General features: G+C 37.2%; 1 protein-coding gene across 9 annotated transcripts in view; it reads right to left on the reverse strand.

The window, feature by feature from the left end:
* Positions 1 to 26,609, reverse strand: part of IMMP2L (inner mitochondrial membrane peptidase subunit 2) — an 821,223-nt gene that overhangs the window by 761,321 nt on the left and 33,293 nt on the right. For all 9 annotated transcript variants that reach the window (XM_044387634.3, XM_057304130.1, XM_026509501.4 and 6 more), the window contains exon 3: positions 21,191 to 21,327. In XM_044387634.3, coding sequence (XP_044243569.1) covers positions 21,191 to 21,325 — 135 coding nt within the window. In that variant the 5' untranslated portion in view covers positions 21,326 to 21,327. The remainder of the gene's footprint in view (positions 1 to 21,190; positions 21,328 to 26,609) is intronic.

Here is a 26,609-nt window from a genome sequence, read left to right on the forward strand (position 1 = left end):
AAGGATGTGGAGAAAGGGGAACCTTCTTACACTTTTGGTGGGAATGCAAGGTGGGGTAGCCACTATGGAAAAAAGTACGGAAGCTCCTCAAGAAGTTGAAAATAGAGCTACCCTACGAACCAGCAATTGCACTACTAGGTATTTACTCCAAAGATACAAACATAGTGATCCAAAGAGGCGCCTGCACCCCAATGTTTATAGCAGCAATGTCCACAATAGCCAAACTATGGAAAGAGTTCAGATGTCCATCTACAGATGAATGGATAAAGATGATGTGGTAAATATAGATATAGATATAGATATAGATATAGATATAGATATAGATATAGATAGATATAGGAATACTACTCAGCCATCAAAAAAATGAAATCTTGCCATTTGCAATGAGGTGGATGGAACTAGAGGGTATTATGCTAAGCGAAATAAGTCAATCAGAAAAAGACAATTATCATATGATCTCACTAGTATGTGGAATTTAAGAAACAAAACAGAGGATCATTGGGGTAGGGAGGGAAAAATAAAACAAGACAAAATCAGAGAGGGAGACAAACCATAAGAGACTCTTAATCATAGGAAACAAACTGAGGGATGCTGGAGGGGATAGGGGCTGGGGGATGAATTGGGTGATGGACATTAAGGAGGGCACATAATGTAATGAGCACTGGGTATTATATAAGACTGATGAATCACTGAATTCCCCCTATGAAACTAATAATTAATTGAGTTTAAATTTTTAAAAATCAACAATTTAGAGAAGTCTTTTGGATAGCCCTTGCTCTAAGAACAGAGAACTGTGGTCACACCTCAGCACCATTCCTTACTAGCCAGACTACCTTAAACAAATCATGTAACCTCTCTAAGCCTCATTTCCACATATATAAAACGGGGATTGCAGTACCAACTACAGGGCTGTTATGAGAAATAAAGAGAAGGTCCACAAACTGTTAGCACAGTGCATGATACAGAGTAAGTAGTCAACAAATTAAGATGATAAAGAGGATGCTAGCAACAACAGAACAAACGGAAGCAAAATCAAGTATTCTTTCTGAAAGATTCAAGGTAAGAAAAAGCCTTTACATATTGCCCTGAATGTTTTTCCTTTTAAATATTAAACTGGAAGTTTTCAAGCTGAAAATTCTACCTCTTATTTCTAAATGCTTGATGGATTGTTTCTTCATTTTTTTTAAGGAGACAAAGTCAACATACTTTTTTCTTTTTTTAGAGGAGAGAGAGACAGATGGGAGGGAAGGGCAGAGGGAGAGGGAGAGAGAATTTTAAGCAGGCTCCATGCCCAGCATGCAGCCCGACATGGGGCTCAATCTCACAACCCTGAGATCACAACCTGGGCTGAAATCAAGAGTCAGAAGCCTAACCAACTTAGTCACCCAGGCGCCCCAAGTCAATATACTTTTATTCTGGATCTCAATTGTTTTGCTTTAAGGAATTAATTTTCCCAAAATTTAATGTGCACAACTATTTAGTTAAAAATATTTTCTATATGGTGGGGCGCCTGGGTGGCACAGCGGTTAAGTGTCTGCCTTCGGCTCAGGGCGTGATTCTGGCGTTACAGGATCGAGCCCCACATCAGGCTCCTCTACTAAGAGCCTGCTTCTTCCTCTCCCACTCCCCCTGCTTGTGTTCCCTCTCTCACTGGCTGTCTCTCTCTCTGTCAAATAAATAAATAACATCTTTTAAAAAAAAAAAAAATATTTTCTATATGGGGGCGCCTGGGTGGCGCAGTCGTTAAGCAACTGCCTTCGGCTCAGGGCGTGATCCCAGCATTCTGGGATCGAGCCCCACATCAGGCTCCTCCGCTAGGAGCCTGCTTCTTCCTCCCCCACTCCCCCTGCTTGTGTTCCCTCTCTCGCTGGCTGTCTCTGTCAAATAAATAAATAAAATCTTTAAAAAATATATTTTCTATAAAAACATTGTCCATTATGTTTTAAATTACCATCTTTAACATACACACATATACATAGACATATAAAAAGATATTCATCAAAAATCCAAGTCATTAGCTCTAATGGATGAGATTACGGTTTCCTTTTCTTTCCTTTTTTTTGGGGGGGGGGGAGGAGGATTCTTGTAACATTAAAAAAGGTTATGGAATGATCTCCTCTGACCTAGGTATTATATCATTCACTCTAAGAAAGACAACATAAGTCAGCACATGTTAATAAATTATGCTAAACGTAGAAACAGCAGATTTCAAACCTGCTTTTGGAACAAGTACAACACAGCAGTTGGGCTTTAATGCTATCTCTGATCAAAGACTATGCTGAAGGATTTTTATTCCTCCTACAAACAAATATCATTGTCAAGGTATCCTAAATTCTCAGCTGGTGTCTAAGTTCAAACCAAATGACAGTTTTGGGGAAATTTATGTCTTGGTTTAGAAAAATAAAACTCCCCTAGAACACTGAACAGAGACATGATGGATTTCTTACCTTGTAAAATTTAGCCACAGCCATCAATCAGTAAATGATATTATTCTGATTTTGATTTTTTTCTATAAATTTCTTATTCATGTTTTTGCACATTCATTTTTTAATTAAAAAAAAAAAGTTCCCAACCTATAATTCACTACCTGTCATCCACCAACAAAGCCTGGTTTTAACCTCACTTCTCTGCGTGCAGTGCTTTCGAACCTTTCAGGCCTATAAAGAGCACCACCCACCCTGGCAATATACAATCTAAAAATGTTTGAACATTAAATATTGTGCTTTTCAAAGAGATGGTACCCAGTTAGAGCCATGAGGAACCAGCAGTAGCTCTCAGATTTCTTTTGAAGAACTGTTATTTAGAGAAATGAGGATTGTCTTTTTTTAACTGCAGCACTGGCCAAGTGAAGCATGAAATACAGTTAAAATAAATGTATATTCTGATTATAGAATTATTATTACTATGAGAAGCCACACTTTGGAAAGAATGTGGATAAAATGGTCTAAAGTGTCATCTTCCTTCCCTATTTTTTTAAAGATTTTATTTACTTATTTGAGAGATAGCAGAGCGAGAGAGAGAGAGATCATGCGCTTGGGGGGTGAGGGGATGGGCAGAGAGAGAGAAAGAAGTAGAGTCCCTGCTGAGTAGGGACCCTGATGTGGGACTCGATCCCAGGACTCTGGGATCATGACCTGAGCAGAAGGCAGACGCTTAACCGACTAAGACACCCAGGCGCGCCCTTCCCTTGTTATTGAGGCTTCTAGAGTTCTGGGATTTGTCTCACTAGGTGTACAAAATAAAATGGGTAATAACTGCGCCCAAGTCTGCATGAAGATTTAAGTTAGAAATGGACCGTTCCTTTCAGGTAAAGGATACTTATCACTACCCCTTAATACTTGACCCCCTTCAGTGACCAACCATCTAATTCAAAAATTATTCAAGCTTTTGCCCTTAGGTCCCTTAACCTGGCAAGGGTATTAAAATCTAGAGTCATACATATATTATGCTTGTGCACTAGAAGAAGACATTCAAATCATAAGGCATCTCAGGAAATTTATACTTATTAAGCCCTAGTTACATCTGACACTTTATTAATAAGTAAAGAATAATGGGTTCTTCATGCTTGCTCCAGCTTCCAGAGGCTCCCTCACAGGGGTGTCCAGAAATATCATGAAGTTCCCACTAGAAATCCCTCTCTACAGAGTCACTTGAGAGCTCTGCTCTAGACCAATCACCCCGCCTTGACCAAACAGTCCTGGCAGCCTCTTTCTGCTCACATGTGTAGACTCTGGGCAGAACCCACAGGAGCTGGACAAGAGATACACTCTTCACGTGTCCAACTTAAACAAGAGGGGAAAAAAGGATGCCTTCCCTAAGGATATGAAGCTATAAAAATTCATTCGTGCTTTCTTTCATGTGTTCATTCCTTCACCCCTGAAAACTAATGAATTCCAACTCTGACAGGCACTGTGCTAGGCAATGGGATTTTTCACCCTTGCAAATCCAGATATGGACCTAATCACATTTTATTCAGAGATCTGAGAGCCTTTTTAAAAACAGAATTTGTTTTAATCTCATCTTCCTTTTTAAAGACATACAGTTCTTCAAGCATTCCCCACTTAAAATTAGAGGGAATATTTTCTTCCCCCTTTTGATATTTCTGCATGAAATTTCATTCACATAAAAATAACTTGTTATTTCTGTAGATACTTTCTTATTTTTTCTTTAAAAAGCAGGTCCTTAGGGCTATATTAATACAATTTTAAAATGGACATATACCATATTAGTTTAATTTGGAAGCACAGCGAGTTGCTAATTTTTCATTCTCCTAACCTTTTGATGTATTTCCTATGCACCATAGAGTGACGCATCACAATTTTATGGGTATTCTCATATATTACTTGAACAAATAAAAACCTTTACAAACTATCTACAAGGTAATTTGTCAAAACATATCTAAAGTCTTTAAAGTGATCTTACCCTTAGACCTGGAAATGTCACATTTGGTTAAACAATATGGTACAGGGATACTAAAAGCCATTAAAAATCACACTGCAGAAAAATATTTAAGGATATTTGGATATGTTTGGCAAAATAAATTAGGTGAAAATGTAATAAATTAAAAAAAAAAAAAACTTGTGTGAGCCAGTATAGAGAAAGAAGGGAGGGACGGGGGGAAGGGGGAAGGAAAATTGTACAGAAAAGGATGAGAAGAATTTATAATGGTTGAGAAATGCAAATTTTGAAGCCCTAGGCTTAAATCTGTTTAATTTTTAACAAATTAATCTCTTTGCTCCTGTTTCTTCATCTGTAAAATGGGTAATAGTACCTTCATCACAGGGTTATGGGGGATACTAAATAAACTATTATATTTACACTGAATACTACACTCTAATGCCCAAAAACAGGGATCATTCAATATTTTCCAACTATTAATGGTATAGAATAACATCTTAAAATTAACTAATTCTGGAAGGTAGTGCAGATTATTTTCATTTTGCATATTTTTCTATATTTTCCAAGTTTTCTTCAATCAATATGCAATGCCTTAGAGCAAGAACAAACTAATTTTTTAAAGAGAAAAACCATCTGATTTTTGGATCCTTTTATTACAGGTATTTATAAAGTATGTTTTCTTCTTTAACAAATTCTTCAGTGTTTAAGCATCCCCTTAGCTCAGATCACTGTAACTAGATGGCAAACTTTCTGGTTCAATGCAATAGTGCAGTAACTCTAAAACACTACCATTAAATATGTGTATGGTGTTTCCTTACTAATAAAATAGATATTGAGATAGCTTTCCAAATTAATAGCTCTAATTAACCATGACAAGAAATAGATCATGTATAATTAATGAGATATAAGATTTATATAAACATTTCTACATATTATCAACAAGACAGAGTGTTATATGCAATATAAGCCAGCTATAAGGATACATCTATACATTGGTACCAAGATACACCTATACACTTACAAACCCGTAACTTCCTCATAAAACTGAATAAAGCTCTCTTAGTCCACGATAGGTCTAGAATCTCTCTAATGTGTCCCCCAGACTAGAAAAAAAAAAAAAAAAAGAGGTTCATAATAAGGTATGTAGCAACAGAAAAACCTGATTCAACAAATAACAAGTGTTTTATTTTTAGTAGGTTGCTTGGATGATTTCTCTAGCTGTACAGAACTCCAAACAGGCCATTTTCCCCAACAGGTACAAGGGCATACCAATCTATTTACTTCATTTCACTTGTACAATATTTGTTAACAAATCTGTGAAGATGAGACCATGGTTTTAGATCCTTAGCTTCTCATTGTTGAACTTGAGGCGGCATCCTACAGGGAGGGGAAAAAAAAAACCCATTCTAGAAGAAAGGAAGTGTATCAGTAGAAATTAAGAATTACATGAATCAAAGCGATCAGAATTAAAAGGTTCAACTGTGTAGGAAACAAATAACATATTAAAAGGAATTAAAAAGCACTGTGACAGATAAAAGAGACAAAAGTCCTTATATTACTTATTTATTGCTACAAAATAAACATCATAAAACGTAATACAAAATCATTTGTTTGCTCTTGATTCTGCAATTTAAGCTATGCTTAGCTAGGTGGAAGTCAGCTAGTCCGACCTGATATCACTCAGGCAGCTACAACCATAGAGATACAAGTGGCCCCAGAGGACAAGCTCCACTGTGCAAGCAGCTAAGAAGCCTCTGTTTGCATGTTGTTTGCTCTAATTCCACTGGCCAAAGGGATTAATGTGGCCAAGCCAAGAGTCAGGGTAGGGGACTACACAAGAGCTTGGGAACCAAGAGGCATGACTCATGGGAGCTGGTGGTGGAAAAGGGGACATTAATGTAACAAAGTACCAAAGTCCTTTTGCAAAAGGACTGAAGTCCACAGTTGAGGATCCTAGGGTGCAATTCAAGTGCAGTTCATCTTGAATCAGAGGCTTATGAAGTAAAAAGACAAGCTATCCGTCCCCCAAACACCCAATGTGCAAAAGAATGACAGGAACAGGATAAACACAATAGATTTTTGAAAAAGAATGGGAGAAATCACAGAAGTCATTTGTCCATCACAAGTCTGATATCCACCAGCAGATGTCAGGGCCTCCTACTCCAGGGATAGGAATGTTCTTTAACTGGGACCCACTTCATTCTCTGGGATAGTTCCCTAATCTGTTGTTGTCCATGGCTCTTTGCTCTGCCTGATGGGCTTTTGACTCCAAGATGGGTTCTTTTTAAAAAGAAATGCTTCTGGGGGCGCCTGGATGGCTCAGTTGGTTAAGCGTCTGCCTTCTGCTCAGGTCATGATCTCAAGGTGCTGAGACTGAGTCCTATGTTGGGCTCCCTGCTCAGCAGACAGTCTGCTTTTCTCTCTCCCTCTACACCTCCCCCCACTTATGCTCTCTCTCTCTCTCAAATAAATAAAATCTTTTTTAAAAATGCTTCTGTTCATAGTAAGCAGGGGCCCAGAGGCCTCTTTTTAAACTGACCATCCCTTTTATTTTTCTCATTATTTTTTTAAATTTTAATTACAATACAGTTAACATACAGGGTTATATTAGTTTCAGGTGTACAATATAGTGATTCAACAATTCCATACATTACTCAGTCCTCATCGTGATGAGTGTACTTTTAATCTCCTTCACCTATTTTACCCATCCCCCCATCCACCTCCCCTCTGGTAACCATCAGTTTGTTCTATATTGTTAAGAGTCTATTTTTTGGTTTGTCTTTTTTTTCCTTTATTCATCTGCTTTGTTTCTTAAATTCCACATGAGTGAATTCATATGGTATTTGTGTTTCTCTGACTGACTTATTTTGCTTAGCATAACACTCCTAGCTCCATCCATGTCATTGCAAATGGCAAGATTTCATTCTTTTTTATGGCTGAATAATATTCCTGTGTGTGTCTCTGTGTATGTGTGTGTATGTGTGTGTGTGTGTAACACTTCTTTATCCATTCATTTATTGATGGACACTTGGGCTGCTTCCATAATTTAGCTATTGTAAATAATGCTGCAATAAACTTTGGGGTTTGTATATCTTTTTGAATTATTTTTTTTGTATTCTTTGGGTAAATACCCAATAGTGCAATTGCCTGATCATATGATAATTCTATCTTTAAATTTTTGAGAAACCTCCACACTGTCTTCCAGAGTGGCTGCACCAGTGTGCATTCCCACCAACAATGCATAAATATTCCTTTTTCTCCACATCCTCACCAACACTCATGTTGTCTCTTGTTCTTTTGATTTAAGCCATTCTGACAGGTGTGATGTAATATCTCATCGTGGTTTTGTTTTGCATTTCCCTGATGATGAATGATGTTGAGTATGTTTTCATGTGTCTATTGACCAGCTGTATGTCTTCTTTGGAGAAATGTCTGTTCATGTCTTCTGCCCATTTTTTAATTGGATTGTAGTTTTTTTTTACTGTTGAGTTGTATAAGTTCTTCATATACTTTGCAAACTAACCTTTACTGGATATGTCCTTTGTAAATCTCTTCTTCCATTCAGTAGGTTGTCTTTTAGTTTTGATTGTTTCCTTTGCTGGGCAGAAGCTTTTCATTTTGAAGTACTCCCAATAGTTTATTTTTGCTTTTGTTTCATTGCCTGAGGAGATATATTAGAGGTATATCTAGAAAAATGTTGCAAGGGCCAATGTCAGAGAAATTACCGCCTGTACTCTCCTCTAGGATTTTTTATGATTTCAGGTCTCACATTTAGGTCTTTAATCCATTTTGAGTTTATCTTTGTGTGTGGTGTAAGAAATTGGTCCAGTTTCATTCTTTTGCATGTGGCTATTCAGTTTTCCCAACACCATTTGTTGAAGAGACTTTTTCCCATAGCATATTCTTGCCTCCTTTGTTGAGGATTAATCGACCATATAATTGTGGGTTTGTTTCTGGGCTTTCTATTCTGTTCCATTGATCTATGTGTCTATTTGGGGGCCAGTACCATACTGTTTTGATTACTACAATTTTGTAGTTTTGTAGTATAACTTGAAATCTGGAATTGTGGTAACTTCACAAAACTCCAGCTTTGTTTTTCTTTTTCAAATTGCTGTGGCTATTCAGGGTCTTCTGTGGTTCCATACAAATTTTGACCATCACTTTAAGTATACACCAATTCAAGTCCCTTAAAACTCTGTTGACTTCCTATTCATCTAATTAACATGCACTCCATTCCCCATAAAACTATATTAATAACTCTTAGCAAACTAGAGCTCTCTTACTTTGTGTCAGGCTGCTGTGGCACAAAGCCCTTAAGATTCCTACACAATTATAATCTCTTTTGTCTGGCTAAAAGGATCTACTAAGTCACACCTTAAATCTTTCTGAGGTCTTACCAAAGAGTCTTCCAGTCAAGATTTGATATTTACCCTAGGTTACTTCTTACTTTGAGAATCTCTTGCCTGCCAGAGACTGCTGAAGAAACAGTTTTATTTTTTAAAACAGAAATTACTGGACACCTTGTATTTCCTCTTAAGTTCTGCTTTAAGTTCATTTCTCCCTTCCTGTACCCTATAGAAAGCTATAAGAAGCCAATTAACAATGTCAATATTCTGCCTAGAAATCTCCTTGGCCAAATCCATAAATTTGTTAGGTACACCTTCTATATGCCAAGTTCCTTCAGGTGACAGTTTCTCAAACTCTTTCAGTACCATGAAACATGGTCACCACTATTCCAGTCTCCAATAAGTTTCCTCACCACCTTTCTAGCTTCTAGTAATAGTTGTCTGCCATTTGTCCAACTTTTGCCAACAATTCCCTACCATTTTTCCAGCCTTCCACTGCCGTCCAGTCCCAAAACCAATGCCATCTATTTCAGAATTTTGTTTTGGCAGCACCTCACTAATAATTTAGGTTACCTATTGTTTCATAACAAACCACTCCAAAACTGTGAGTCTTAAAAGAACAACCATTTATTTGCTCAGAATCCCGCAACATAGGTTTCACTCAGAGGGGCAGATCCTCTGCTGATCTCTCCTGAGGCCATTCATGTGGCTGCAATCATCAGTGACTCAGAAAGGGCTGGAAAGGCCAAGATGGCCCTACCCACACATCAAGCACTTAACCGGTACTCCTTGGCCAGGATGCTTCACTTGTCCTCCAGTGTCCCCTCTAGCAGGACAGCCTGAGTTTCTTGCATGTTCCCAATTCACAAGCACTGACCAAGTTCCTACTTGAGTAACATTTGTTGATGCCCAATTGGCTAAAGCAAGTCATATGGCCAGATTCAATGTGGGAGGAAACATGATTCATTGAGGAGCCATTACTGTAAAAATCTACACACTTCCCATTCTAAGTGAATGGCCCATTCTCTCAGCTGACACTCTATGCTTTCTGTTGGTCATTTTAAAAACTGCAAGTAGGGTGCCCAGGTGGCTCAGTCAATTAAGTGTCTGCCTTTGGCTTAGGTCATGATCTCAGGATCCTGGGATCACATCAGGTTCCCTGCTCAGTTGTGTGTCCTCTCTTTTCTTCTGACCACCCCCCACCCCTGCTCATGCGCTAGCTCTCTCTCTCTCTCTGTCTCAAATAAATAAATAATAAAATATTTTTAAAAATAAAATAAATAAAAATCACAAAAGTGAAAGATCATTTATACTGTAAAAAAAGAAAGATTAGCTGGCAAAATAAAAAACTAAACAAAAAATTAAAAGATAAACACTCTAAGCTATGAAGTATAAAGTAACAATATAAAATTAAAACTTGAAAGAATAAAAACAAAGTTTACAACTAGTAAGAAATACCAAAATTGAAAATTATAAATTGATATAACCCTTGATACAGGGATTAGAAGCAATAAAATAAGCTAAAACTAGCATAAATATATGATGAATAATTTAATAGACAAATGGATGGAGAATGAAAAATCTATTTTCTTAATATTTTATTTATTTGAGAGACAGCCTGTGCAAGAGAGACAGCATGAGTGGGGGAGAGGGGCAGAGGGAGAGGGAGAAGCAGACTCCCCGCTGAGCATTGAGCCTGATCCAGGGCTTGATCCCAGGACCCTGGGATCATGACCTGAGCCAAAGGTAGACACCTAACCGAATGAGCCACTGAGGCACCCCATGAAAAATGCATTTTTAAAAGGTACTAAAAGTTAGAATTCAAAAGCTTAGCAAACCAAGACAATCCGGAGTTTTGAAGCAAAAACAGTTCCCATGTCTGGCAAATGCCCCAACAACTTTCTCTACCCAAGAGTTGGGCCTCTCTACAACATAAGGTTTCTCAAACATATTTTTTTATTAAGGCATAATTGAGACGTACGATTATATTAGTTTCAGATGTACAACACAGTGATTCAACACTTGTATATATTTCAAAATGATCACCCCAGTAAGTCTAGTTACCATCCATCACCATATATAGTTATGAAATTTTTTTCAAACTTGAGTATTTACAGAGCTTGTCACAATGCAGATTTCAAGGTCTAGTAATAATTCCATTTTCATAGAACTGGGATAGGGCTCAGGAACCTCCATGAATAAGCACCCCAGGTGGTATTAATAAAAACTTTAAGGATGACACTGTCAAAGAGCTTTCTCAGACCATGGGCCTCCTTATCCTTTGCATTGCACTTACTGCTTGAAGCCCTTAGGGCAAGCCCATATTTAAAATTTCAGACTCAAAAACTACCATCCTCCGTTCCCTTAGCTATAGCTCAATTTGAGCAGCTTCACCCTTTCAAGCCTCCCTCCAGGAATAAAGCAGCACTTTTCAAATTACAGGTCATGACCAATGAGTGAGTCATAGAATCAATTTAATGGGATGCAACCAGAATAGAAAATATCAGAGGGCACTGCATATAATGATGGTAATTATGATTTTAGTATTGTTACATGAAACTTCTGTTTCAGTTGTGTGTGTGTATGTACAATGAAAAACTATATTACTTAATGAGTCATAAGTAAAAAGGTTTGAAAACCTCTGCCATAAAGAATATGATGGATTCATCAAGAAGCTAAAAAGTTTTCAGGTGAAGAGTCAAGAAACACCCTCAAAGTCAAAGAAAAAAAAATTTAATGATGATAATTTCATTTCATCGTATTTCTGTAGGGTTTAATTATTCAGGCATTTCAATGCTTCAAAGAACAAATTTAATATGCATTTATTCAGCATCCCTCTGAATGGGTAGGTGTGAGGAATATGGTCCTTTTCTTTTAGAAGCTTACAAAGTAGAGTTAGCATTAACCCATGAAATAAATAGAAGGCTAGAGGATAATACAAAACATTTATAATCATAAGTTACATTTACAGTGCTGTAGGATTTCAAATAGGTAAACGATGGAATTAGGGAAAGTTACATGACGAAGGTAGGACTTGACTTTAGCCTTAAAGGGAGCATAAGATAAGAAAAAGCAGAGAGGAAAAGGTATAGTAATAAGTCTTGCTACATAGACAAACAAGGCTAACTGCCTATAAAAAGAATCTCAAACACTTGTGTATAACACAATAGTGAGTAGATTTACTACACCCAGTCATTCAGAAACCCAGGTTCTTTCTATCTTATAGATCCACCATCTCCTTTGGCCTCAGAGTCAGACCAAGCCTGGAAATGGCAACTTACTTTTTATCCTCTCACCACTGGCCAGAACTCAGTCCCACTTTACTACTAGGGAAGGCAAATCATATAGCCTAGGACCAAAATGGAGTACCTCCACTCATTGCTAGTCCATTCTCTTACAACTAAAATATATCAACCATAGGACAAAGAACAAGTGGAGGAAGACTCTGAAAGGTAGAAAGAAGACAGACTGGAGGCTAGGGACATTAGGACTTAAAAGGAACCACGTAGTGGCAAGTTCCCTGGGTTTTCTTTTTGTTTCTCATATATCCTAGATAACGCGCTGAAGAAGCCTGCAACCAGGAGCCACTAACAGGCAGAACAAAAAAGCTTGAAGAAAAGCCACTTTCTAGCCATAGGGCCAGGAAAAGGATGCCCAAGTGGAACAGAAAACACTTCTTATAATACCCATCGTAATTCAACCAAACACCAAAGGAAACTCTGCCCTAACACCAGAGTGTTAGTGGGCTGAACAGGGCACTGAGGTTCCAGTCACATGCAGCATCAGTGAGACTGGGTACCTTCCCTTCACCTCCCCCAGTCCTGTAAGAAGACGCAGAATGAGAACGCAGGGCATGTTTGTCAGCATATACACTATCACCTACCCCAGGGTGAGTCTGGCAATTTCTTACAAATGAAACATAAATGTACCATACGACCTAGCAATTCCACTCCTAGCAGCACTATTCACGATAATGAAAATGTGGAAGCAACCTAAATGTTCATCAACTAGTAAGCAGAAACAAAATGGAAAAAAAATCCATACAATGGAATTCTTTTTGGTAATAAAAAAAATATATTGATATATGGTACAGCATGGATAAACCTCAAAACACATTACGGTAAGTCAAAGAAGCGAGACACAAAAGACCACATATTGAATGGTTCTATTCGCAGAGAATGCCCAGAAAAGGCATAAGTTAAAGTAAGAATCAACTTCAAATAGACACAAGGGGTCATTTTGGGGGGATGGAAATGTTCTAAAAGGTGATGATCATACAACTCCATAAATTTATTAACAATTACTAAATCATTCACCATGGATAAATTCAATGGTATATAAGTTATTCCTCAATAAAACTGTTTTTTAAAAAGTAGACAGAACTACCACATTACCCATCATCTAGGATCCACAATTATGAACTCATGGCCAATCTTGTTTCATCTATAACACCACTTCACTCTTCCTCCTCCCATATTACTATAAAGTAGATCTCAGCTATTATACATTTCATTGCAAATTTTTTGTGATGAATACTATAGAAGATTTTTCAAACTAACCACAATACAGTTTTTATACCTTAAAAAATACATTAAAACACAAGTGATAAAAATGGTACTTTGGCCATTTTAAACAATCTTTCGTTGTTTTCTCATATTTTCAGTTTTGTCTTTTATTTCTTTAAACATACCACATTTAGCAGCTGATAGTTCTAATACCTAGTCTTTAAGGTCTGATTCTGCCAAAGGATGTTACAGACTCTCACTTATAATAGTGCTCATTCCCTTGTGTGATATTTTTACTGTGAGATCCTGTTCATCAAACTTTCTATGTGCCCATGAGGATTGGTGATAGCTCCCACCAGGTGCCTGAGGCAGCACTAAACCCAAATCCAAAGTGAATGACAATCTCAATTTAGGGTGTTTCAACTGCAGTGAAGGTGAATTCAAACCTCAGTCCCACATTAGGGCTTTTCTCCTCTACTCAGAGCTGAGAAAATTTTTCCTTGCAGAACAGATTTTGGTTTTAGTGTATGCATTCCCTAAAGATGTGTCTCCTCCATGGTCCTGAATTTATTCAGAATTTCTGTTCCACCTCCCTACGCTGTATGAGCCCAGGGCCTTGTCTTCTGATCTCCATGTGACTATTAAAACCAAAAACTCTGAGTTACCAGGAATTAACAAATGTCCATAGGACAGCTCTGGCTTCAAAGCATACTTACTACTCTGGAAATGTATTCCCCCTTATTTGTGATCTCAGATCATTTCCCTCACCTCCCTGCAAGGTCACTATGCATTTTTAAAGATTTTTCATGTTTTACTTATACCTTTTTATGAGTTTTACATTGGAAATATTTTCTAGATATCTACTCTGCTGTATTTCCAAAAAGTGAAATCTGATTTCTTCTTTTAAGAAGTCTAATGAAGTTTATAATCTTCAGTTTAGAATAGGGCATCTTCCATCAACCTGAGTTTCAAAGTTTGAAATCTTTCATCTCCCATCATAACATTAATTTCTATCTTTGTTTAAAACCCAAATGTACTACAGAACCATCCCAAAATTAAATAACTTACCAATCACACCACTGCATAAGCAAAAATGAAATGGAACAAAATATATCTGTGAGCAGTATTATAGGGAGGCATTACACAATAGTGATAAAGCACAACTTTTATTAGTTATCACTTAGTAAAATGGAGAGGATTACCAGAGTTAGTTGGAGTCAGTTCTGAAACTTGATGGCTGTGTGAGCTTAGGTAAATTATCTCAAATGTTCGGCCTGTGTTTTTAAATGTAAAGTTTAGAACTCGAGTTAATATACCATAATGTACCAAAAGTTCTAGTCATGGGAATCTGAATAAAGTATTAAATTTAAATTTTAATTTATGTAAATTTATTATAATAATTTGATTGTGTTTAAATATTTAATTATAATTAAATTATGTAAAAGAAAAGCATTAATATGCCAATCAGCAATGATCATGACTCAAAAGAGACAAAAGTCTTATTAAAGGGGCATGGTATACACAACTTAAATGGTTCAATAACAATGTTTTTCTCTGTGTATATACACGTATATATGTATGTGTGTGTATACAGACAGACATAAATACCTATGGAAAAGAAGTAAAGGGAGAGAGAGAAGGAGAAGGAAGGAAAAAGAAAAGGGAAGAAAATAAAGGTGGCAAAATACCGAAAAGGGATGAATCTGTGTAGAGAACCCATGGGAGTTCTCTGTACTACTCTTACAACTTTTCTGTGAGTCTAAAATTACTTCCACATCTTTTTTAAAAGTGTTATGAAGTCAGCATTTAAATAACAGATATAACCCTGGCTACATAAAACAGAAGCATGCTGTTCTTCTATCATGGGAAGTAAAGAAAATCCATGAAGGGACATTATAAAGTTATCACTCACCAACTGTTTCGGTTTCACATATGTTTGTTGCTATAAATACAAACTGATCTATTGAATTCTCTATTAATGACAGGTTGCAGAACTACATAAAAATGTATAACATCCTGACGGGTAAACACCTTAGGTGAGATTTTTGAGCCAAAGGTAATTTGGGAAGAAAGTTCACACATAAGCTGAGAAAGCATTCCAACATTAACTCCTGGCTTCCTCCAAAGTCAGCCGCAGACGACCAAGGGGAGTAAGAGCACAGAGCATTCGGCATCACAGGAAATATGTGCCCGGTGGTTCCCAGCATCTTGGAAGTGCAAATTCAGCAGGTAACATAAAACTCCCTAACTCTACAATACATTCTGGTGCATAAATCACAATATTATCTCTTTCCTTAAGAGTTTATATTTGTATCTAGCTTCTCAGAGTGTCAAAATAATAGTTATAACCAATGATAACTATTGAATATTAAGCCCTCTATAGGTTTAAAAATTTTTTAATAAAATAAAATAAATAAATGTGACAAGGAGAGAGTGTAAGCCTCTTCGCTTGCTTTTTTGACAGAACTTTTAATTTTAAACTCAGCAGGAAACTCAGATAATGACTGCGAAGAACCAAGAAGGAGTCTAAGATGTTTATTACAAACCAGTTTCTTCGGAATCATTTGCAGGTAGCTGAACGTCAAGACCATTTTAAATCAATGAAAGTGTGTTACTGATTAGTAAATACCTCAATGCTGATTAAACTCTATTTTCCCTCCCATTCTCTAACTTTCTAATTTATTCTGCATAAATCTTTCTCTGAAGTCTGAGCTAGAGAGATAGAATTGTGGAGTAATATTTTCCAGTATTTTCCCCTCTGGCTATGCCAATTGGAAAAAAGAAGATGGTATACTATACAAAAATTCTGCAGCAATTGCAACAAAAACAGGACAATGATGCCTACAATTATTTCTTTCGCTTACTTCTTAAAGTCTTAAATCCTAATTTTAAATGTAGAAGGCATACACCTTTTATAAAAGCCAGTGACCCTGCTACAGGCATTCTCACTCAAATAAAATCTAAAACTTTGGTGTGAGGTCATTATTCCTAGGGCACTTTTTTTACTCTAAAAGCCTCAGTAAGTGATTGAACTTCTAATTTGAATAATTGCATTCCACCAACATAAATTCCCTCTGTAGTTTCAACTGTATGCAGTATCAGTCTTCATTTCCTGAGTTAAATTAATGTTGAGTAATGCAGTGCTTCTTTAAAAAAAAAAAAAAGTGCATCTACTTTCATAGTAACCTTTCAGCAACTAGAAGTGATTCATGTGCACTAGAGGGGAATAGGTCAGTATGAATAATCATTAACCAGCAATTTCTGCCAGCATTCCCTGTGTGCAGAGCATTGTAAAAGGTATATCTCTTCCAATAAAATGGATATATCTATACACCTTTACTTAAAAATCAAATGTTTGATAAACTGAATCCTATTTCCCACTGAATTATGTCATTATACCATTAAAAACTTTATTTTCATTTATGGCTTACCTTCAACTAGCTGTGAGTGCTTATGTTTTATCACCTCTATCCTTCTAGTCAGATACCAAATAAATTATAAATTAATACTGAAAAACCTATCTACTCCATAGTGTTGAAAAAGTAAAGATTTCTTGTAAGCAGGAATCCTGGAAACAAGCTTCTCCTATTAAATCCCAAGCCAGCAGAATTCTAAAAAGACATAAGAAACAGTTCTCATGCAAAATTTGCTACCAAAGTGAATTTCCAGTGTTGCTATAACAGCGTTTATTCAATACACTCCAAAAGACTGGTATTACATATCTCTTCAATGAAATTTGATCTTTCAGTCCTTGGATTTTCTTAAATAACATGTCTACAGGTTGCAGAGTGACCTTTAAGAAAAGCCACTCTGAAGTAATGATCCAAGTGGCCCTGGATGACTTCCAACTTAAAGATATCTAAAATGGATCAACCCATACCAGTGACTCAAAATTTCAATCTATTCCAATTTTGTCAGTCTTTGACTCCAAAGACTAGGGTCATTGTAGGTAGACTCAAAGGTGAAAAACAACTTTTTAGATTACCTCTGAAGTCAACTAAATATCGTTGGAGTCATAGTGGTTGTGGTAGGTGTACTCACCTACTCACTATTCTTCCTTCCCTCCTCACTTTGCCATGACTCCCCCATCTCACTGACTTTGGGTTTTGACATGTGACTGACTTTGACCAACGGAAGATGAACAGAAGAGTGGAAGTTCTGAACTGAGGCTTCAAGAGGTTCTGAGTGTTTCTATTCACCCTCTGGTATCCTGCTATCACCCATGAAAACATACCCCAAGCAGCCATGGCTCTTCCAGTATAGGTCCCACAGTGAAAGATACATGAAGCGGACTGAACCAAACCCATAGTCCAGAGTGACTACAGTTAATCTACTGACCCATGAGCAGGAAGTAATGATCTGAATGCAAGCAATTGAAATCATAGGGTAGTTTATTGCTATAGAAGTTAATATCATGACCAACAACAAAAGGGCTCAAGGTATTATTCTCTGGTACCACTTTATTCCAAACTAAAACTTCCAGGTCCATGCTCTACAATAGTATGCTAAAGCAAACTGGTTTTCATTTCTGGATGTACCAGGCACTGGCCAAATATGTCTGACAGCTTGATATCTTCTTGTCTGAAAGTGTATCCATTATTCAGGATTAATAACCTTGAACCTCTTCTACTAAAGTAAAGGTACATTGAAGATAGAATTCCCACCTGATTCGCCATCCCCCTACAGCACCTAAAATGGTGTTTCACACTTCCTAGCCATTTCATAAATGACTCCCTATTATAACTCAAAGTTACTACTGCTTTTCATTATTGTCCATATCTCAAAATGACCTCCCAAGTCACAAAATGATTCATATATTAGAAATGACTAGATATGATCTTTCCACCTGAATACACAGATTTTCTAAAGCACTACAAAATGAACGATTCTCAAGACTGGTAACCTACAACAACATGAATTCCTTCTAAATGGCACAGATTCCTTCAATGAATACTGAGATGTAGAATGACATAGCTCATGGTGCTACACAGACACATGTCGAAGAGATGTGTCAGCATTCAAGGGAGGTCTCACGAGGGGGCCTAGCAATGCCTTCAGGGGAGCACATTTCTGTCTTGAGTCTCTTTCACACTGGTCCTCTGTGCCACTCTGCCGCCTGCTCATTGTACCAGTTGTCTCATTTTCTCCATCATTCTCTATTACCCAACCAATCTAGATTGCTTTCTTTCCTCTTCTTCTCCATACTTCTTTTTATTTCTTGCCACTTGCTTTTTCTACCTTTCTCTCATACTTCTAAGCCTGGTACAAGAAGGCATCATCACACATTCAGATAACTCCCTTCCTTCACAATAGGTCAACCAACTGCCAAATACCAGATATAATTCTCAGCCCTCAGAGTCAATAAAAGCAGGTGTGTTCCTTGCAGGATGCTCAGGGACTTCCAGAGATGTCCACACACTCTGCTAGCTATTTTAGTACTTGTGTCATTAGAGAAATTTGAAGACAAGAATTTTTTTCAAATTTTTGGTCAAAAATTCTGCTGAATCGCAAGGTCTAAACATGTTCAGTTCATCAAGGCTGTACAATAGCAAAGATGTCTTCCAAAATGCTTACTTAATCACTATATCCCATTATTACAATTTCTGCTCCTAAATAATTTTAATTATGATTTAGTATATCTAATGAAATTATAAATAAATTCTCTATTATACTTAGAAGGAGTTTAAAAATCCTAAAATACATACCCATGTATATGTATGTAATAAACATACATCTTTATTTTCTTCCCAGAATATCCTTTCCTCTTTAATTCTGAAAATAGCATACCCTCTCTTCTGGGAAGTGTCACCCCTACCTTACCCTGAAGGCTGAAAGCCCATGGAACAATGTGATTCAAATATATACCGTCATTCTCCTACCGAGCCTAGCCACAGGGGTGTGTACCTGTCTGAAGCTGGGCCAATCACGGCACCCTAACCCACTGGCCAAAGTTGATCTATACTTATATAGATAAGGGCACGTGATTGAAACAATTAATCACAGTCCTTTCCCAAGATCTTTCAAAGTGAAATTAAGGCAAGAAGAGAGATCTCTCTCAAGTGGTGATGAAATGGGGCATCTTAAAGCATGAGAGCTGCCAGCAGCCATGTGCCCTGCATGGTGAAGAAAGCCAGTCTGAGAGAACGAAGCCAAGATGCAGACAGAAACAGACGGTAGAAAAACAGAAGACGGAGCACCCTGCAGCGTCCAAATCCCCAGTTCCAGTTGTCCCTGATGATTGTCACACTTCTGCCTTCCTCCTGGGTACATAATAAGCTTTCCAATAAACTCTCCTGTATATCTAACTCAATTCAAGCTGTTTTCCTGTAATCAGTAGCCAAGGAAATTCTACATAATATACCAAACAAACTACAAGGTAACAAATTTGATTCCTTGGGAGTAGGGTCCAGGAACACTGTAAGAAATGTATCTGCAGCAAAAAATCTGAGTTAACAGACTGGCATTTAAGAATGACACTATTTAACACGTTCTTCACGGCCTTCTTAACTGGGGATAAGCCTTGTCTTTTCATAAGACATTCATTTTTCTTATCTTTTTTAGTGCATTCCCTCTTAGCACAAGCCATGAACATAGATGTTCAGTGGGCGTATATTGGGCTAAAACATGAAAATTAGGACACTGTGGTTGCCATACAATCCTCTGGAATATCATTAGATCCAAGGTAAGAAGGCTTTGTGTTCTGCAAAAATCTATCTCGGAATAGTAATGGTTGTATAGCAAAACAGCACTCACTACTAGAACTCAGGAAGAGATCTGATTTTCAATACAATAACTATATTTAAAAAAAGCAAACTCATTCTAATTCCTCAAAGCTGATACTTATGCCCTTACCTAGTTCTGACTAAAACAAAAAGAAAAAATAAAATGATTATTCTTTATATAACTTTAAGCTCTTACAAGCTTACATATTCTTTTACTTATTTGCTTTATACAGCTATGTAGCACAATGTGAACTTAATACATGCTCATAATGGAAGAAAACAAATCGTATCACAAAATGCAAATTCTTTTTAATTACATAAACTTACACGGCTAGGTTCTAGTCATCAACTTTAGAACAACAAAGTCTTCTCTAAGTTATTCCAGAAGACTATTTGCATATGAGTTTTGGAAATCTCCATGGCAAAATTCTTCCAATGTAAACTGCATTTAATCTTTTTAATCAGCAATATGCTTAGATAACACACCCAGAATATCTGGACCAGTGCTCTAGACTTTTCTACCTACTAAAAGTTATATGTTTATACACATATGCATACATACATATAATACATGAATACATATGTGTATTTATGTATATATATATACGCACTTGTGTGTGTGTATATATATATTTTATATGTATATACATATTTTGGGTGTGTGTATGCATATATATATGTGCTAATATAAATATACAGACATTGAGATAGATATGGTATATATATATAACACACATATGTTACATATATATAGTTACTAATATACATATATATGCACACACACAGTACCTGAATTTGACCAAAACCCATCCTGCAACCACACTAATACTTTGGTCTTAAAAGGATATTTAAGTGTGTATTCAAATGCAGATAATCAAAATATCTTAAAATCCCAGGCCATATCCATAGAAAATGGTGTCATTTAGTAAAAATTCCTTAGACTCTCTACTTACAATCCTAAAATAAAATAAAAACTAAAAAAAAAACCTATAGATATAGAGAACTATTTGACAATTATGTTTATTCACCTCTACCCTATTTATTGTATGACTGCATTAAACGACATTTTAAAAAAATTTAGTAAAGTTAAATTTCAGGCCAAAGCCTTTTTAAAACTTTTCAGGCCCCAGCATAGAAATAATATACAGAAATCCCACTGCTAGTACATGAGAAACCATGAAGCGTGTGCTATAAAGAACAAAGCCACATTCGTTTTTACCTGCATTGATGCTCCCTCCACTCTTGCCACACAGGCCACCCGGTCCAGGAAAGTCACTGCCACGGGCACCGCCACAAAAAAGCCTTTACAGAAGGCCTTGGCATATCTTCTCACCCAGCCTTGTGACTGTGCCATACCTGCAAACACAAAGAAAACAAGTACAAAGGTAGCCTCAAGAAAGGTAAAAAAGAAAAAACACAACCAGCACAGGAAAAGTAAGAGTTAAGGAAAAACAACCTCATCTCTTAATATATTTCACACTCATCCCTATAAGCAGTGGAATAAATTTGACTTAAATCCCAAAGGCAAATACACTAACTCAAGTTAACTCTTTTCAGTAACTGAGGTCCACTTGATAACCTCAGTGGAAACTTTCTCTTCACAAAGCAGTAAGCTAGAAAACAAATCGGTATTCCAAAAGTAAATCCTTTCAGACTGTTGACTATTCCGGTGGAGATGCTTCTGCCTCTCCTGACATCTGTTCTTTTCCACAGTCACAGAAGTTTAAGTGGGACACATGGCTGCCTGGCCTCCCTTGCAGCTAAGTGTGACCATGTGACTAGTTCTGATGAATGGCATATGAGTGAAAATGATAAACTTCCATACTGTGCCCTGAAAAGGAAAATGCCCTCCCCTTCGTGTTTCCCTTTTTATGATACCATGATAACAAGGTGGTAGTAGGAGCAGGAGTAGCCATCTCAAGTTAAAGACAGCAAAGCAACAAAATAGAAGGGTCCTGGGTCCCCAAAATCATAGAGGCACTGTAACTGTGCTGCACTGCTTACCCTTGAACTATTAAATGAGAGATCTACCACCTTCCATCATGTTTAAACCACTGCTATATGATCTGTGTTACAGCAGTTACTGATCCTAACTAATACAACAATGAAATCTATGATCAAGAAAAAACAACAACACTGCATGTGGATTCAATACAGAGAATTACCAACACTCACTTACCCTGTAACCACTTGACTAATTTTCAGATTTTCTAGGAATAAGCAATCCCTTAATTGTCTCATGCAATAAAAAACAAAATAGTGAGAGATCAAGATATGCTACCCTACCAGTCCAAATAGAGCCGAACACAGTCCAAGAGATGAAGAAGTCTCATGGTTGGGAAAGATAAATGACCATTTTGTTCACAGTCTTACTTAGACAAGCTCCATGTGCTACCCAGGATTGAAGGAGGAGGTGAAGGGTGGTGAGGTTGGAGGTCTCTTAACTTCTCCTTCTTTGCAGTGTGAGACTAGATCAGAGCAACTCAAAAGTTCCTTAACACAGCCACAGGGCTTGTTTAGCCCTAAACCTACAGGTCAGTTTGCTTCCAAGGGATGATCTAAGATTTCTTGTCCTTTGGAGAGCAGGTTCTAAAGGGCCCAGAAATGTAATTCACACCAAGCACATACCAGAAAGGCATACACTGGGAAAGTGTTTATACTTTTCATTTTTAAGTTCCCAAAAGTCATACTTCCAATGAGAGCAGTGTTATGATAATATTAATGTTATAGACATGAAAAGTAGCCAAAAATAGATAAGAATATAAGAAGGAAAAGAAAAAGAGTAAGAAATATATTCATGAACAATATAGGGAGAAGGAGGGAGAAAGTAAGTAAATACAAATACAGAAATAAGTAGTTATCTACTTACTTGCATAAGTGAATATAAAAAAAAAGCAAAAAAATTACAGTTAAATTCAGTCCAAGTACTCATATCTGAAGGTTTTACCCACTGACCTATATAACTTAAACTTGAAATGAGAGACAGAGGAACATATAAAGAAAAGGTGGGACCACTTCCAAATAGCTTCATCCACAAGACTTCACTACTCACTTTATTTTAAAGGAATTCTTCCTTTAAAGACACATACAAAAGGGGGTCACATGATAATGAAGAATACATAGTCTTCTGATCCTGATAGAGCAAAAGAATTCTCCAGAGTTATCAGTATAGGATAATGGCTTTCAAACTGTTTTGACCATGTAATGTAAGAAATACATTCTATAGAGCAACCAAGTACTCAAGTACTCACTCATATACATGCACAACTTAACGCGTGTACCCTCACAATGCAGCACATAAAAACTGAAAACAGTTTCACAAGACAGTACTTATGTTTATTACATAATAGGCTATCATTTTAGTCTGCTCTGTTTCATCGGATGCAACAAGATGAATGTAGGGAGACCAGACTATTCTATTGGTCCTGAGCAAAAGTTGACAGTAGGCTGGACCACAGTGGTGGTGACAGATGGAATAAAATGAGCAGACTTGGGGCACCTGGCTGGCTCAGTCAGTGGAGCAGGCGACTCCTGATCTCAGGGTTGTGAGTTCCAGCCCTATTGGGCATAGAGCTTACTTTAAAAAAATAATAATAATAAGCAGACTTATGATACATATTTTGGAGGTTAAAATGACAGGATTGGATGTGGATGGGCAATGGCGGGGGAGGGGACAGAACCTAAGAGAAGGAAGTGTTGAGAGGCAGTAGTGACCTATGAAAGGACCGTTATTTTGTCATCCCCTTGAATTGCATTCCAAAGTAGTAAAAACATGCTCATAATTCAATTTCTCAAACCTTTATTCAGTCCTACTAAGCACAAGGCCGTAAGTTAGGTGCTAAGAACATAGGAGTGGAAAAGCAGATATGGCCCTTGCTCTCAAGGGGTTACACTGTACCAGGAAAGATGCCCCTAAACAAATATTTTAAATGGAAATGAGTATTGAAAAGGGCCATGCCCTGGAGCATGGGACTATGGAGCAAGGAAGTCTCTCCATCAGAAAATGATCAGCAAAAGTCTCCCAAGGAAACAGCAAATGAAGTGGGACCTGAGCATTTCAGGCACAAGGAGCAGCATATATGAAAGCCTAGGAGCAAAGTAAAATGTAGCTATTTAAGAAACTAAAAGAAGTTCAATTTGGATAAAGTATAAATACAGTTTATTTGCTAATTATCAGTTTTTACTTTAGTAAACATTTAGTTATTGACTGCTAAACACCAATGCTAAGGGAAGAGAATATGAAGATGGCTGGGCGTACAATACAGTATCATTTAAAAACTCCCACAAACAGTACTTAATATTTTCTATGTAAATTTGTATAAGCGTATAAAAGTATTTAAAATAGAATATTTGTATTATTGTGCTTACTATTTACTAACCACTAATGTCACCTGTATAATCAGTGAAGTATAGAGACAGACAGAAAAAGCAGGCTTATCAGAATGCTGAGTGGTTGGGGCGCCTGGGTAGCGCAGTCGTTAAAGCGTCTGCCTTCGGCTCAGGGCGTGATCCCGGCGTTCCGGGATTGAGTCCCACATCGGGCTCCTCCGCTGGGAGCCTGCTTCTTCCTCTCCCACTCCCCCTGCTGTGTTCCCTCTCTCGCTGGCTGTCTCTCTGTCACATAAATAAATAAATAAAATCTTTGAAAAAAAAAAAAAGAATGCTGAGTGGTTCATCCTAGATGCTGGAAATGTAGATGATGACGACTTTCTTCTTTGAACTTCCATTGGTGTCTAACGTTTAAAAAAGAAAGACGGTGCTATGAAGTCATTTTAGTATATAGATACTACAGGATGACACCAGTCCTGATTTATTTCCTATCATGATAAACTACCCTTTCTCAGTCCAGTCTCAATGCTGTTCTATGGAGAACAAAAAACACCGAGTAAGATTCTTCCCTATTTATGTAGCAAACAACATATCTGACTGCAATTCTTTCATTACCCAAAGCAGGCTACGTGCTTTGGAAAACTTCTTGAGTTTGAAAAGCCTTAGGAAGTCTTACCTTTCTACTCACCCATAGTAGTATTTGGGTTCAAAAAGGAAAAACTTGCTGACAATCCATATTACAACCAACCTGACTACTTGACTATTTTAAGTAATTAATAAACTGGCTTGAAACACATAAACCTATCCTTGCCTAAATATTAAGCAAAAATATACTTTAGTAATCAGGGCAAATAGGCTTAGACAACCAGAGAATTTAGACTTTAAAAAAAAATGATAGGACAAATGCAAATAGAAAACATGCTCTTATACATCTGTAGCTCTTAGAATTAAAAAAGCAAACACATGGGGCGCCTGGGTGGCTCAGTTGTTAAGCGTCTGCCTTCGGCTCAGGGCGTGATCCCGGCGTTCTGGGATCGAGCCCCACATCAGGCTCCTCCGCTGGGAGCCTGCTTCTTCCTCTCCCACTCCCCCTGCTTATGTTCCCTCTCTCACTGGCTGTCTCTCTCTCTGTCAAATAAATAAATAAAATCTTTAAAAAAAAAAAAAAAGCAAACACATGACAGAATGAGAATATAAGTGTTATCTTTGCTGTTCCTTGTGTCCTGCATGCATGGAGCTTCACTAAATGAGTAGGGATATGTGCAGAATAGAAACTAGGAAAGCTTTCAAGTATGATGATGCTGCAGCTATCCCAGTTACAGGGTAACATGCACGCTTACAATGTAAATTAAGGGGAAAAGAGAACATAAGTTGTATTAGAATTGGAGTCCCAGAATTTTGAACCTCCCCTTCTTTCCCAATATCCACTCTTATATACTGCTACTCCATTTGGTCACTGTGGCCCCCAGAAAGGATCATAGCAATGAGAGTCCGGGGCCCTGAGGTGGCCTATAACTAGCTGCATGTCTCACCGACTCACTTTCAGGCTTCAGTTTCCTTGTCTATAAAAAGAAAGAGGTTAGATTCAATTTCTAAGGTCCTTTCTGTGCCCCATATTCTTATTTCCATAAATTTTTCAATTGTTTCTCCAAGACCTCAGCAGATACTGAAGTTTTAAAAAGTCACTCAGATTATTACTGAGACAGGAAGTTGCCTTTTAGGTTTGAGACTCTAAGTATTAAAAAGAAAAAAAAAAGTCTTTGCTTTTATTAAACAGCTAGTTAAAAAAAAAAGAAACAGAGAAGGAGCTGGAACAAGTGCAATTCATGTCAAAGAACGTTTAATTATAGTGAAAGCCACTGCTCTTTCACTTCCTGTCTTCACAACTCCACTGCTGACCAAGTATTTTTCTACTGAGAGACTCTCAAAGAGCATGTGGGAGGAGTGCCAATCTGAAGGTGCACAGATTCTACCTAAGCCAAGGGAAAAAATAAAGCTACCTTGCAAACAAGTTGTCACTATTTTCAAAGGCTCAAAAGAAAAGCCTCAGTATAGTCCCATCCTACCCAAATTGCAAAGGACACCTATACCACATAAAAGTCAAACACTTTTAAAACCTTCTGTCACTAAAATAAACCATACATAAATGAAACAAGCATTACATGTCCATGTGAAGTTGTACAAATAAACTGTTTAAAGTTCTATGGCATTCACATTTTGTTTAAGTTTATGTACTTTTTTCCTATAGAAATTGCCAAAGAATCATTGGAATGATCTGGTCTTTTGTTCACACCCTCAACGTTTAAAAC

The sequence above is a fragment of the Ursus arctos genome, unplaced genomic scaffold, assembly GCF_023065955.2.
Source record: "Ursus arctos isolate Adak ecotype North America unplaced genomic scaffold, UrsArc2.0 scaffold_3, whole genome shotgun sequence".
NCBI classification, from domain to species: domain Eukaryota; kingdom Metazoa; phylum Chordata; class Mammalia; order Carnivora; family Ursidae; genus Ursus; species Ursus arctos.